The sequence below is a fragment of the Rhinolophus ferrumequinum genome, chromosome 16, assembly GCF_004115265.2.
Source record: "Rhinolophus ferrumequinum isolate MPI-CBG mRhiFer1 chromosome 16, mRhiFer1_v1.p, whole genome shotgun sequence".
Lineage (NCBI taxonomy): Eukaryota > Metazoa > Chordata > Mammalia > Chiroptera > Rhinolophidae > Rhinolophus > Rhinolophus ferrumequinum.
The window spans coordinates 24,338,224-24,353,084 of NC_046299.1; the positions used below are offsets into that span (position 1 = coordinate 24,338,224).

General features: G+C 39.9%; 2 protein-coding genes across 4 annotated transcripts in view; both read left to right on the forward strand.

The window, feature by feature from the left end:
* CHUK (component of inhibitor of nuclear factor kappa B kinase complex) overlaps positions 1-6,672 on the forward strand; it is a 29,147-nt gene extending 22,475 nt beyond the window's left edge. The window contains exons 15-21 of one of the 2 annotated variants that reach the window (XM_033130889.1): positions 466-575; positions 1,226-1,275; positions 2,026-2,122; positions 2,407-2,554; positions 3,619-3,755; positions 5,771-5,870; positions 6,622-6,672. In XM_033130889.1, the coding sequence (XP_032986780.1) occupies positions 466-575; positions 1,226-1,275; positions 2,026-2,122; positions 2,407-2,554; positions 3,619-3,755; positions 5,771-5,870; positions 6,622-6,651 (672 nt within the window). In that variant the 3' untranslated portion in view covers positions 6,652-6,672. The remainder of the gene's footprint in view (positions 1-465; positions 576-1,225; positions 1,276-2,025; positions 2,123-2,406; positions 2,555-3,618; positions 3,756-5,770; positions 5,871-6,621) is intronic. The other variant, XM_033130890.1, reaches the window with a different exon arrangement.
* A 2,629-nt stretch (positions 6,673-9,301) lies between these two features.
* ERLIN1 (ER lipid raft associated 1) overlaps positions 9,302-14,861 on the forward strand; it is a 30,453-nt gene continuing 24,893 nt past the window's right edge. The window contains exons 1-3 of one of the 2 annotated variants that reach the window (XM_033130896.1): positions 9,302-10,120; positions 10,393-10,516; positions 12,277-12,358. In XM_033130896.1, coding sequence (XP_032986787.1) covers positions 10,404-10,516; positions 12,277-12,358 — 195 coding nt within the window. In that variant the 5' untranslated portion in view covers positions 9,302-10,120; positions 10,393-10,403. The remainder of the gene's footprint in view (positions 10,121-10,392; positions 10,517-12,276; positions 12,359-14,861) is intronic. The other variant, XM_033130895.1, reaches the window with a different exon arrangement.

Here is a 14,861-nt window from a genome sequence, read left to right on the forward strand (position 1 = left end):
GGTTCCACTAAATTATTGCTGTCCTTGATGCCAGTACTTAACCTGAGGACATGGTTAGGGCAGTCGGTATCCTCGGGTGGGAGATCATGGTCTTTATCTTGCTTCATCCTTATTCAAGACAGTCAAGAACAAGAAGCAATGAAAATCACAGAACTGAGATGCAGTGGTTTTGATGGCCACTTGTCCTCTGTCTTGTTAGTGACACTTCCATCTTTTTGCTTCTCAGGAGGAGAAACCAAATGTTAGTAGTTCACTGTTGTCAGGAGAGAAAAGAGAAACATAGGAATAAGTTATGTCCTCATGTGAAAGATTAAGTGTTAGAAGCTGAAAGATAAAAAGGCTTTAACAAAATCAGTGTTTCATATAACTCATTTAGTTCTACTGTAGTAGCAAGTCATTCTCTGAGTTCTTCTCTGTGTTGTATGGTGGTGAGCGTCATTTCTCTTGTATTTCATCATATTTTAGGTGGGTGTCATTGGATACCTGGAGGATCAGATCATGTCCCTGCACACTGAAATCATGGAGCTACAGAAGAGCCCCTATGGAAGACGTCAGGGAGACTTGATGGAATCTCTGTAAGGATGTATTCATGTCTGTACTATTGACGTCTGAATTTTTTGTAGCAGGTGGTTCTTTCTGTGTACGTCTGGCAGATGAAGTCTGTATGTGGTTATTTGCTATAGTTCTCCTTTCCCCAAATATGTTGGCATCATATTTCAAAAGGAAGTTTTTTTTCTTAGACACCAGAAATTTTAGAAATAACTCTTTGAGTTGACCTTGGCTGTTTTAACAAAGTATCTTTTCATGTGAGTGTTAAGAATTTTTCAGGTATTCTAAGTTACAAACTATTTCCCTACTTTCCATACTTCTGAGCCAAGGTATTGTCTATTAAATGCCCTAAATGAGGTTAACTTCCTAAATGTTTGGATTAGAAATTTCAGATTTTTTTTCTCTAACCACAGGCCATAATTTTTGCCCATTTAAGTGTTTCTGGTGCAAGGATATTTTATATGTGGTGGTAGACCACAGCAGATAAAAAGTATATTAAACTTTACATTTTGAGATCTTGCTTATTACCTAGTGAAATGCTCTGTGAAATATTCGTTGGCAATGTGTTCTTGCTTTAAAATGGACTCATTACTCTATTCAAATATTGTTCATTTCAAGTTGTGAATTATTAGTCATTGAAATATCGTCACATATAAGCATGTTTTCTCTTTCATAGGGAACAGCGTGCCATTGATCTGTATAAGCAGTTAAAACATAGACCGTCAGGTAAGACACTTTTATCATAGTACACAAAGGCATTTTAGGAAACTTGAGATGTTTATGGTACAACAGCTTTTCGTTTGTGAGAATTTAAGAGATTGGGAAGGCAAAATAACAAGAAAATTGAGACAGAAAAAATTTTAAAGCAAGTGAAAGGAAGGAATGAAAGAAAAAAGGAACTCAAAAAGAGGGGAAGATGGAAAAAACAAGTGCTGCTTAAGATTAGAGAGGTTGGAAAGAAGTTGATGCTGCGGTTTCAGGTATGGAATGGTCAGAGATCAGGCCCGTGTGCTAGACCAAAGTAGTTTACCTTGAAAATGATGCCTTCGTTTGCACCTGGTCACTGAATTGCTTATTTCATTGGCAAAACAATTCCTTTTGAAGAATGGTCCTACTGTTTCTAAATAAATGATGTTATTCACCCAAGAAAAATTGATCTCTTGGCTAGAAGGCTGCACATGTGTCTGGGACTTGGGTTAGTATGGATTAAAAATAGCTAAGGCTGTTCTTCTCGAAATAGGCAACTAAGGTCTCTGAAGCTACAGTGATGTATACATACATTATACACACATATCCTTTGTTTTTAGATATATAATTATTTATAGATATATAATCTCAAAATCTTTTAATCGTTTTGAATTTAAGTGGAGATGTTATTAATGCAGTTTCAGTTTCAGAGTTTTAGGAATTTTTGTCTGGAGGCTGATGTGTTCATGCAGAAGGGAGGCTCTCCCCGCTGACTGAGGTCTTTTGCAGATCACTCGTACAGCGACAGCACAGAGATGGTGAAGGTCATTGTGCACACTGTGCAGAGTCAGGACCGGGTTCTCAAGGAGCTGTTTGGTCATCTCAGGTAGAAACATGGTTTTATTTCCTACTGAAAATGAACGTGTCCTCTTGCTGTCCAAGTGTAATACCCCGTTTTGGTAAATATACTAGACCCAGGGTGTTCTGGCAGTACCATGGGTAGCTTGACCATAGTTGCGTGCATTTAGGTGTCCTGTTTGTGTGCATTGCTTTGGAGATGAGTCATTAAATCTGACGCTGATTGTGGTTCGTTTCCCCTGCTGGGTTTGGGGGTATGGTGCACGGTCTTGGAGGATGTGTAAGTGTCTGACACTGATTTCATCTCTCCAGCAAGTTGTTGGGCTGCAAGCAGAAGATTATTGATCTACTGCCCAAGGTGGAAATGGCCCTCAGTAGCATCAAAGAAGCTGACAATACGGTCATGTTTATGCAGGGAAAGAGGCAGAAAGAAATATGGCATCTCCTTAAAATTGCCTGTGTAAGTAACTCTTATTGAATTTTTTAATGTGACATTGATTTGCTGTTATTCCCGGTAAAGGGCATTTTTATCAGCACCATCTGGGGCCTCTTGAAGACTCTAGTTTGTGTTGGGTTGATGCTTGTGTTCTTTCTTTTTTTTTTTTTTTTAAGGTTTTTTTTTTTTTATTGGGGAAGGGGAACAGGACTTTATTGGGGAACAGTGTGTACTTCCAGGACTTTTTTTTTTTTTCCAAGTCAAGTTGTCCTTTCAATCTTAATTGTGGAGGGTGCCATTCAGCTTCAAGTTGTTGTCCTTTCAGTCTTAGTTGTGGAGGGCACAGCTCAGCTCTAGGACTAGTTGCAGGGGGCGCAGCCCACCATCCCTTGCGGGAGTCGAACTGGCAACCTTGTGGTTGAGAGGGTGCGCTCCAACCAACTGAGCCATCCAGGAGCTCAGGGGCAGCTCAGCTCAAGGTGCTGTGTTCAGTCTTAGTTGCAGGGGGCACTGCCGACCATCCCTTGCGGGACTCGAGGAGTTGAACTGGCAACCTTGTGGTTGAGAGCCCACTGGCCCATGTGGGAATCAAACTGGCAGCCTTCGAAGTTAGGAGCATGGAGCTCCAACCGCCTGAGCCACCAGGCCGGCCCGATGCTCGTGTTCTTTGCTTGATGTCTGACTAGCAGTTCACCTGCAGGACTTCATGATCACCCTACATTAACTCTTTTCTTTCCAGTCTCCTGTTTTTATACTCCTCCCAGCTCTGGACTACTGTGGTATCCCACCCCGGTTTGGGGCTAGATGTGTCTGACTAGTTAATAAACCATTTGTTCAACTGTTGTTTTTTTTTTTCCCTTCCTCCAATGAAAGTGGAATTTGATGGGTAGATACATTTGGTTTTAGTCAATGAAGAAAAGGGCTGGGGACAGGACAGTTAGTAGCGGTGTGTACAGGTGGGGATAGTTTTGTGCAGAATACTCTGATTGTGCACATAAGTAGCAATGGAAGTGTCTTAAGAATATGGTAGGAAATTGTATGAATCAGTGGAGGTGCTTGCCTTTAATCTTATTTTTATTTTTCTGCAGACACAGAGTTCAGCCCGGTCCTTGGTAGGATCCAGTCTAGAAGGTGCAGTGACTCCCCCTCAGGCATCAGCATGGCTGCCCCCGACTTCAGCAGAACGTGAACATCCTCTGTCATGTGTGGTAACTCCTCAAGATGGGTGGGTTCACTTTGTAACAATAGATAGTTGTGTTTTCAAGAGCAGTCGTAGAAATGAGGCAGTAGAGCACAGTGGTTGAAGCATAGTCTTCAGTGCCATTTAGAGCAGGGTTGAGTCCTGACTGTCCCTTTGTAATAACCTTGTGCAATTAATTTGACTCTTTTACTGTTCATATATCCTCACCTGTACAATTGGACCTGTTGTGAACATTGGATTAGATGATGTATGTAAAGTGTTGGGAAATAAATATTCAGCAGATGTTAATCATTATTAGCTCAATCCAAGTTCTAAGTTCTCTCTCTGTTATTGGTTTATCAATTCTTTTACCCAAACTTTATTCCTTCCTTAACCATTTGTCACTGAGAAATCATGCTATCTTTTTGCATTTATCATTTTGGGGACCTTGATCATCTCTCTAATGAATTGCTGAGTTGAATCTACTCTATTTTATAACTTAGTATTTCTAATATCAAACTTTTTTCAGTGCCTTAAATCAGTTTTGCTAATAGGAACTGAAGTTTGAAGTCTTTTATTAATCACTAACTCTTCTGCTAAAAGCTGAATGACTATCCATCTGTTATTTTTCTCAGCATTAGATGTGCCACAGCCAGAGCAGGTGGCTCTTTGCTAGCTTGTGTATTGTTGCTTTTCTCACAACTCCCGGAGACTTCTACAGCAGCAGCATTTCCCTGGAAGCTCTGCCCATAATTAGTTTTGCAGATGTGTAGCCATGTTCCATCACTGCTCAGGAGGTCATGCGGTTGCATATTCTGTCCTCTACTTTTATGAGAGAAAAGTACATGGCAGGAAGGCAAACTGATATCAGGTATTTTATTTTTTTAAAGAAAGCAAGTTCCAGGGGTCATTATAAACTTGGCCCAATGTAATACAGCCACAGCTACAGCACAGGCTGTAATTAATTATTATAGACTTCAGGAAATACTCCATTAATCAGAGTTAAATAAAATTGAATACATTACTAACACTTTTGTTTTCATTAAAGACTTTTAGGTTTGTTAGGGGATGCTAATGGTTGCAAATGTCACCTCTATACAGGGAATTTCCAATTTGATGTTGTGGTTCGCGTAAGTATATTGGAAAGGAATTTTAAATATACTTTCCAGTAGGAATATATTATAAAGGAAAACTGATTTCAATTAGTATGTACCAGTGGTACTTAATCACCATGGATCGGGAACTATTGGCCTTAATTTTGCCATCTGTTGAATAAGAGCTGAATTAGAGTTTAGTTCTAAGCTAATAGTGGCTATCATCCATAGCCTACAACTGATTCTAGTAGGTAGGGACTCTGACGGTTAGTAAAAGGTGAGGAGAGGGGCTCTAGGGAAAAGGAAAGCATGGAAGGAGAAAACCAGAATCAGGATTTCCTTCCAATACAAACTTCCAGGGATACTTCTTGGTTCTGGGCAGCTTCCCTGTCACGCTGTTTTCTTTTGCTGTCCTCAGAAATCAGCTTGCTTGTTTCCTTTTTCATTGCTGTCACCTGTAGTTTCCAATCAGTCCACCTTCCCTGATCTTTGCAGAACAGATTGTACTTTTGTATGTTCTCCCTTGCATTTGTTTCTCTGAAATAAGCATGCTGTTTTTACTACTTGTAAGGAAAAGGATATACTCCAGAAACAAAATGAGATCTTTCATCTGTCTGTGCAATAAGGATCTTTTTTCCCCCCAGTTAGCATTTTCGGAGGTTGTGGAGGGGGGAGTTGTATATAAGTGCCACTTATATTTCAGACAAAAATCAGATTGGAGTAATAGTGGACTTCTTATCATTAGAGCTGGGCAGAGGCAACACTTGGCGTAACAAGCAGGACTGTGCCTCTGAGTGCCTGTGAGTGGGAAGGATGAGGAAACTGGAGACTACAGGAATCAGCTGCATTGGGGGTGCTGGGTTGCAGGAAAGGCTTTGATCATCCTGACCCTGAAGACCAAAAAATAGAGGAAATTCATATGCCCCTTTGCTGAATTTGAAAAGACTTTGTTTTTTCATCCCACAGGGAGACTTTGGCACAAATGATAGAAGAAAATTTGAACTGTCTTGGCCATTTAAGCACTATTATTCATAAAGCAAATGAGGAACAGAGCAGTAGAATGATGGTGAGTTTTTATATGGATGTGGATATGTGTTTTAGGTATGTTGGGTGCAAAGGGTTTAACTTTCCATGCTAGTTTTACCTTGCATTTCTCAGAGGAAAGAAAAAGAGCATTCAAGGAATATCCTTGACCTCAAATCCCCATCTTCTCTTATTTATGGTTGTACTAGGATTGTATCATCTTATCAGTAATCTTCAACAGTAGCATTTTTGGTCAAATTTGATTTAATTTAATGAATGTGAGCTTTCTTTGCAATGTGACCATTGAGATTGAATGGTTTGTATCTTTTTGTTTCAGCAATCAATTTTCTCCAATAAGATGGGACAGGATTTATATTATAATTCAGATACAGTAATTGCTGTATACAAAATGAATACTGTTACTATAGTTGTAATTAATAGTTTTTATATTAAGAAGATTTAGTTACTACTATGAATCACTCATTTGTTAAAACTTGGAGAAACTACAATAAAGTGTTGACTGAACTAACCTACTATTATTTAGTCTTGATGTCAACTCTGTATATTTCTTCTTTTATTAATTATTTGCTTCAAATATTTATGAAAACTTTGAAGTATGTTTTGAATTAGCAGAAAATATAGTAAACAACACTAATTGTAACCTATTTATAGTTTTGATTTTTCAACTTTTGATTATAAAATGCCCAAACATACAGAAAATCTGTAAAAATGAACCCATAAATCTACCACTTATAGTCAACATCTAATTGTAACTTTTTCATGCCTGGTTTTAGAATCTTGATTGGAGTTGGTTAACAGAATGACTTGCCACTTATTCACTGTCCCAAACCTTTGGAAGTTGTTGCACGTGTTGGAAATTTGTTTTTCTCCCATGAGACCCTTCTTCAGATACCATTCAATGGAAGAAATGGCTGTGATAAAAAAACTACACGATTTTACAAGAGCAATATTTTGACTTTTGGTAATCATAACCCCTGAACTGACAGAATTTGTTTAAATACTACAGCTACTTAGCTATCATTGCAATCCATTTGTCTTTAAACTTCGTAAAACATAACTGTTTAAAAATATCTTTTAACACTTAACTTTTGGGCATTAGGCCAAAAGTAATACCGGGGGTGCCAAAAAATGTATACAAGTGGACACTTTGGTCACCATTGCTCAATCAGTAGTTCGCCATAATCAAAAGTGTCTGGACACTGATGGTAACTACTTTGAGCACCTCTTGTAATTGCAGAAGTCAAAGGTGACTTGTATTCATTTTTTGTTAACGGTGTATGTTGAGTATTACAATTTTAATAGTTTTTTCCTTTCCTAAAATGTACATACACTTTTTTTGGCACCCTCTGTATATACAGAGAAGAAACCTCAATATATGTTCTAAGTAAAAGTTGTCTACCTGTGTTTCTGTGGAAGAGACTGCTCACAAGTCAAATTGCACTTCTTGAAGAATACCCCTACCTCCTTGTGTTGCACTCAGCAGTGCTCTTCCTGGCATCATAAGGAGTTGGGTCAATCCCATTTTCCATTTTACTGCACATTTGACAGTATTCCTTTCCTATAGGAGGGATTGTGTATCTGTGCCTTCAATACCAATTGACTGATAAATCTTAAGTGTTCTATGTGTATATGTATTTAAGATGTACATTTAGTAATATCAAAGAGATGCCTGTTAATTTATAATGTATTTGAAAGCTTATTTTTTTTCATTTGTAAAAATGGGTCATTTGTTTCAGGAATCTTTCATGTCTTGTACAAATTTATAAAGGTCTGCATGCCCTTATCTGTGATTCCAGAAAGCTTTGAAAACAAGGTTTTTCAGAAGCGTGATGACAAAACTCGCAAATTAACATGAAGTAACACTGAACATACTTATCCCATTTAGTGTGAATATTCATTTATTTTGCTGTGGAAATATTAACATGTTTGATTATTCGGCGGGGGGAAGGGTGCTGCCACAGACCCTGCTGGAGGTTTATGTAATATGGCATATGCACTGAATTATGTTTCTAAAATCTGAAAATTTCTAATTCTGAAACATTTGGCCCTAACAATTTCAGATTAAGGATTGTGGATCTATCATCTGTTAAGTAATTTAGAAGATACTGTTTTTTTAAAAAAATGTGAAATGCTTTTGTATTATAGTTTTTCACTTTGTGTATTAAATGATTTTTAAATTACTTTTTGACTCTATTCATTAAAATCAGATGAATACAGGTGACCCTTGAACAATGAGTGGGGTTAGGGGCATCAAGTCTCACGCAGCAGAAAATCCACATGGAACTTGTGACTTTACAGTTGGCGCCTCGCATCTGTGGATTCATCCAACCGAGGTTGGGAATGCGAAAATACCATTTTTGATCCATGGAATTTGCAGACACGAAACCCACAAATAAGAAGGGTTAACTGTATTTATTGAAAACAAAAGTGCATGTAAGTGGATCCACACAGTTCAAACGTGTGTTGTTCAAGGGTCAACTGTAGTTGAATATGATTTGGGAAAATTTCAAGTTTCCATGAATTGGAACTGGAGCAGAGGATAACGTAATAGGCTCTTACTGTATTTTCCTGTATGGAATTATACAGGATGTATAGTAAAGACCATATTGGGTAGCTGCTTTAATATAGTGCTTTCACCTGAGATGTCCTGTCACCACTATTCATGTCTAAAAACCATGCTCATATCTTGCCCTATAAATTTAGACACACCATCCCTATTTTTTCTAGTAGTGTCATTTTCCCAGTCATCTAAGTTTGAAACCTTGGGTTGTCTTCTAACTTTTTAGTCATCTGATACTGTTACTGGCACAGGGAGGGGTTCCTTGCCCCTCTCAGACTAGAAATCAAGAGAGTGCGTGAAACAGTTCTGCAAAGAGAAAACAGAGACTGGAACAAGTTATTTTTCATTCTTTTTGCTTTTCGTTAGTTAAAAAAGCTAAGCTCTGCAGATACCACCTATCTGGAACCAACAAGGTCCTGGACATTCCTAGGTAGTAAGAGTCAAATGAATGATACAGGTAAATGCACTTATTGAGGGGAGAGGGTAAAGTGGTCTGGGAGGGCTTGCTTTCATGAAGAATTGATTCTATTTACCCCTTCCTGTTTCCAGTTACTGCCATTGTAACTTTGGGCCCGCAATTGTCTAACCACTTTGCTTCCCTGCCTCCAGTCTGTGTCTCTCCTCTAAGCCATTTTGCAGACTCACTGGCCCTAAAGCACTGCTTTCCCATACTTCCCTGCCCAAGACGTTACAGAGTCCTTAAATCTTAGCCTACTTGTCCAGTTGTGCTCCCACTGCTAGCCTTCCAAGGCTTACAGGAACCATTCTTGCCCAACCTACTCTAATATGCTGCACTTATTTCCCTTGTATTTATCCATCTCACTCCCATCTCTACTCTTTAACTTTGTCCTTTTTGTTTTGGGTAACATGCACATAATGGATATTGTAAAAGAAAAGAAGAATATGCAGTGAAAAATTCTGTAGCCATCCAGTACCCGCTCCCTGAAGAAAAAAGTGCATTTGAGTCTTTCAAAATCTGAGCCTAGCCTAGCCTACCATCCTACTTTCCATCATACTGGCTTCAAGGAAGCTCAAATGCTCACTGTTGTAGTGTTTTCCTGGAGGACGCTGTTCCTATTGCTTGGATGGCCTTCATAAAGCCCTCTTTGGATCATCACTCTGGCATAATAAGTGCTCAGAAAAATACTTGATGAGTGAATATGCGGTTAGATTGAGTATCTTCCTCTTCTGAACTTCCACCTTACTTGGCAGTAAGTCTGGTTGCTCCTGAATTCAGTGCAGGATCTGTCCCTGAAGCACATGCTTGCCACATAGAGTTCGGTATAAACCACAAAAGGTCATAAAACGGAACAGCTACCACACTGAGTGTAGGGGCGGGTCTCTGCAAAAGAACAAGAGGCCCTCTGCTTTCTCTGCATCCCTTATTCCAGATTCCCGACTTCTCTTCTGGAGCAGGAAACCAGCAGTGCACAAAACAGAGCCTCCGTACCTTCAAGGGAAATTGCGCGGAGGGCAGCCGGGAGAATTTTGTCCCGTCCGCTCCCCGTCTCTGGTGGCAGGGCGAGCACTGCGTCGGCGTGCGTGCCTGCGCAGCCGCAGGGCTGGGCGAGTGGGCGGGGCCGGCTGTTGGCGGCGGTTGGCGTGGCCGGGGAGGCGGCTGCACGTGCGGGCGGGGGCGATGCGTCACTGATCGGTGAGGCGCCGCGGAGGGGTCGGATTGCCTTCGAACTCTGCCCCTGGCCCCCTTCTCAGTTAGTGCATTCTGCGGGGGGGCGGGGGAGCGGCCACTGGGAGCTGGGGGTGTCACGACGATTACTGAGCAGGGGCGGCCTGCGGGCCGCCTCCGGCGGAGAGGTTGGCGAGGAGAGAACGGGTTCTGCGAGGAGGAAAGAATGAGGGAAAAGAGGCACAGGACTCCCGGCTCGGCCTGCGGGAGGGAGCCAGTTGTCCGGATGTAGAGGGTGGAAACGAGGGGGTAGGCTTGTCGCTCACGGGCCTTGGGGTCCTTTCCTCCTTCATTCAGGAGGAACAAGCATGAATATGACTCAAGCCCGGGTTCTGGTGGCTGCAGTGGTGGGTCTGGTGGTTGTCCTCCTCTACGCCTCCATCCACAAGATCGAGGAAGGACACCTGGCTGTGTACTACAGGTGAGCAGCGTGTGCAGCCCGCTCAGCTTCTCCGGCAGGTAGAAAGGGGACTCCCGGGAGAGGAGCATCTAAGAAGTTGTTTCCTCTGTAGCGTCCGGAGAGCCTTCTCCAGTCCTAGAAAGTGATTTTCGTCCCAGCCCTAGGGAGAGTATGGGGGGGAAAGGAAGGCTTTTGCAGAGCCCCCTCCGGGTGGTGGACAGCTTTAGTACTATGTCCATTTGGTGCCAAGGTTAAGAGTCCCTCCAGTTATTCCTGGTAGACAGTAAGTGCAATCATTTGTAGAAAAAAGACAGGCAGGCAGGCAGAGGTCACTCCACCTGTAACTGATGAAATGGATAAATTGTCGTATTCCGTACAACTGTGCAGGCTTTCAGTTTGCAGCTTTAGATTCAATTTAGAACTTGGCTTGGGTCGCGTTTGTGATGGTTCTTTAGATTTTTTTTTTTCTTTTAAAAGCCCGTAGTGTCTGGTTTTGGCTTATAAGGCCAAATAATGATGACCATGACAATTGTTTTTACTCGTATGTCTTCCCTGGACCTGGAGAGAGAAACACAGCATTGATGGACCACCCGCCTGCCACCTTACCCTTTCTTTTCAGGTTGAGGAAAGAAATGGTGTGGAGTGTGTTGCTCTCTAGTTGAGCTCGAATAGCTTTTCCTTCAACATAGTACCACCAATTCTTTTTGATATAGACAGAGGACAGTCTGCAGAAATTGTGCTAATGCTGTATTTGAAAGGGCTTCCACTTCTGGTTTCCATCATCCTCCCAAAGTGGTATTTTCTACTTTTCGATCCATTCTGAGTCCTAGAAACAGTCTTCTCTGTGAAACGCTAGTTTCAAATACAAGTGTAGTGATATGTCTTAGCAGATGGAGGTCTAGCATAAAAAATGACAGATTAGTCCATATTTCCGTCTTGTCTTGGCAGTAAAACCAAGGAAAATGCATGGCTCTCAAAGAATTTAGGGATGGACCTAAAACAGGTCATCCTTTTCAAGTTATTAGTTAACGGATTTTTTGCAAACCTGTGTCTGTTTTCAAGATACAAACTTAAGTTCTATGAAGTTATTCTTCACAATGTAAAATAGGACTTTTTTTATATCTGCCTCCAAAATGCCTCCCTTTTATAATTTCCAAGATGTGCTTTCATAGTTATCACATTCCAGCATTTGGTAAATAAGTCCACGCTTACATCCTATCTATTTATAGTTGTATTCCCTTACCCTTTATCTTTCTATGCTAATTTTTTGTTGTTTATTATATAGACTTTATATCCCCAGTATTTTAATTGCCTTGTAGGTAGATTAAAAGATTCTTGAGCCTTCGAAGTTCTCTCCTCCCTTGAAAGTTTGTGTCATTTTTTTTTCAACATAGTGATTAAATGTATTATGTTTTGAACTCGTGTTATGTGCAATTAAAGTATAGCAACTAAGAGCCTTAGAATTTTTTTTCACAAGTACTTCTCAGATGGTTAAAGACCAAGGAGAATCCTTCCTACCTGAGTGCAGTGCTGGAGACCCAGAGGTATGGTTGGTCGAGCTTATGAAACAAGCTGTAACATCGGCAGCTTAATGTGATCCTTTCACCTTGTTAGCTGTGGCAGATATTTTAGGGACCAGCAGTTGTTCATTGTGAGTAATTCATATTAGTGAAGCTTTAATAGGTCAGCAGCATGAGTAAGAGTGAATATTTATTACAGCATTTTAGATTTGGAAAGAGCATTTCTCTATAATCTTGTCAAATTGAAACATCTTTTTGCAGGGGAGGAGCTTTACTAACTAACCCCAGTGGACCAGGCTATCATATCATGTTGCCTTTCATTACTACGTTCAGATCTGTGCAGGTGAGTGATTCTTAGGAAAGCCTCCACACTGGATAGACAGGTGTGACAGGAACAGTTACAACATTTGTGGGTGGAGATACATTTCCTTATTGCTTAAGCAGATGGTGGTATTTACTTAAATGCAGAAATTAAAGTTCAAAGTACAGTTGTCACAGCACAGGTTATGATTTTGAGCCACCTCACTCTTTTTGAAGTATATAAGCAGTAATACCTATGCAGCTTGGAAAAACTGACTAGAACTGATTTCTCCCGTCTATATAGTGGTGTTTTCTGTTGATGCAGTGAAAATAAAATCAGGACTTTAGAACACACTTAGAAATACAAATCAGTGATCACTTGGTGTAGAACAGTGTTTGGTTTCCATAGAGGCAAGCTCTTGGGCTACTGTTAACATGGTGGATCTGAATTTTAATACACAGCTTTTCTGCCTCACATTTTTGTCTGGGACATTCAGCACAATATTATGTGGAACCTTAGTGAATGTTCTATTTTGATAGCATTCCAGAATATTGGAAATAGCGTCTGATCATTGAGAACAGTGTCTTGGCCATGGGAGATACTTATTAAATATATCTTGACATAAGATGACAAAACAGGATTTTATTGTGACTACTCTTGCACACTCAGTGTGATTATAAATCTTTGAATTCAGAAATTTGTCTACTATCTGCTGATTTTTCGAGACTCAGGCAAATTTTAATGTATTTATCTTGTAATTTAAGTCGAGGCTTCCCACTAAGTTAGAGTTTCATTATGAATACTTAAATTCTCCAGGTTTCCTTCCAATTCCCTTTTAGATGGCTTAGGGCAAGAATTGTGTCTGTTGAAATGAAATGTGTTCTTCCTTTAGTCAGACCGATTTCCGTATTGTTTTCTTATATTTATTTTATTCACTCTTGCCTTGGTTCATACTGTCACCTCTTCTCTCCCCATTTCTCCCTTCCTTCCTTCTCTCTTGTCTGTGAATTGCCAGCCTTCTAAAGGCTCATCGCAAATCCCTCTCCTTCTAATCTATAGCTCTTAAAGTCTGTATTGTAAATTTTGTCCCGTGGTCTTATTTCTCTTAATAATGTTGTCTTGTATTGTTCTCTAAGTTTTGTGTGTCTTTTTCAGAGAGTCTCCAAGCTTCTTGAAGTAGGGGTTGTTAACCCACTTATATTCCTGACCATTCTATTTGTGAAAGTTGTTAAACTGAGCTGATTTCTTAGGAAGCAGTATGGTGTAGTGAACGTGGGGCCGGAAACCTGGAGACTTAGGTTTGGCTCTGGCACCAATTAGTTACATGACTTAGCAAAAATTACTTAACTGCTGTAGACTTCATTTATTCCTCCATGAAAGAAAGCGTTTTAATTATGTGACCTCACCAAAAGCTCAAACAGTCTACAATGATGTTATTAATGGCATCATCAGAGCCTTAGAAATTAGAGGCTTTTTAGATCTGTTCAGAGCCAAGCTCCTTCCTGGAGCTTAGTATGTCGATTCATACTAACGGAACGATTTATATATGAGAGAGATACAAACGATGAACATTAAATAGGTTTTAGAATTTAATTGCACATGTAACAAATACAACATATAGTGTGTGTGTGTATATATACATATATTGTAGTAAACTATCATACAAGAAATGGAAATGAAATTAGAAAAAAGATTTCAGTGTAAACTAATTTTGCATTTACAAAAAAAATTAAATGCTGGAGCCGGTGTGACTAAATACAAATGTTCTTTTTTTAAATGTGTGGAACAATAACATTCTAGGAAAGAATTATATTTATAAAACCCTTTTAAAAAATTGTTCTTATACAAATGAGACATAAAGAAATTTATTTTTAGGAATTTTTGGAACACATTAAGAGACCTAGCCTTCTACATTGGTGTAGAACATGGAAATTGAATTTGGTTAATGTTTTGAAGGAACTGAAATAAATTGAATTCGTGTCTTCGTCAATTCCCCTCACTCCACCTAGAACCTGTCACTGTGCTTGCCATCACCCTAATCTCTCAACCCTAGGGTTGTATTGTGTTCTTTTCCCTCCTGGAATTTTGTATGCAACCACTTATTAAATCCTTCCTCTATTATGTCTCCTGGATTGACAGCTTTCAATTTCCATGCCTTTACTAAGTCAGCCTAAATAAATTAAAAGTTTAGCTTTCCATCTGGTTTTTTGCTTCTAGATGTGATGGATAATGAGAACCGTGCCACATGTGAGCCAAGGAATTAAGGAAAAAACATATTTTGAAAGGTTCATTTGGAGGCTGTATATAAGATAGACTAGGGAGAACCCAAGCCCCCCAGCGAACATTTCAGGGCATTCTATCTAACAGCACCGTGTTCTCATCTCAGAACTGCAGCTCTCAGCTATATCACCCCTTCTGCTCCAGGCAAGCCAGTCTGCTTCCTGTCACCTGTACACACAGTCTGTCCTCAACTTTGTGTATTTGAATAGGATATTTATTGAACCTAACATGTTTCTTTGCCTCATCCATACTTACTTCTCTCCTG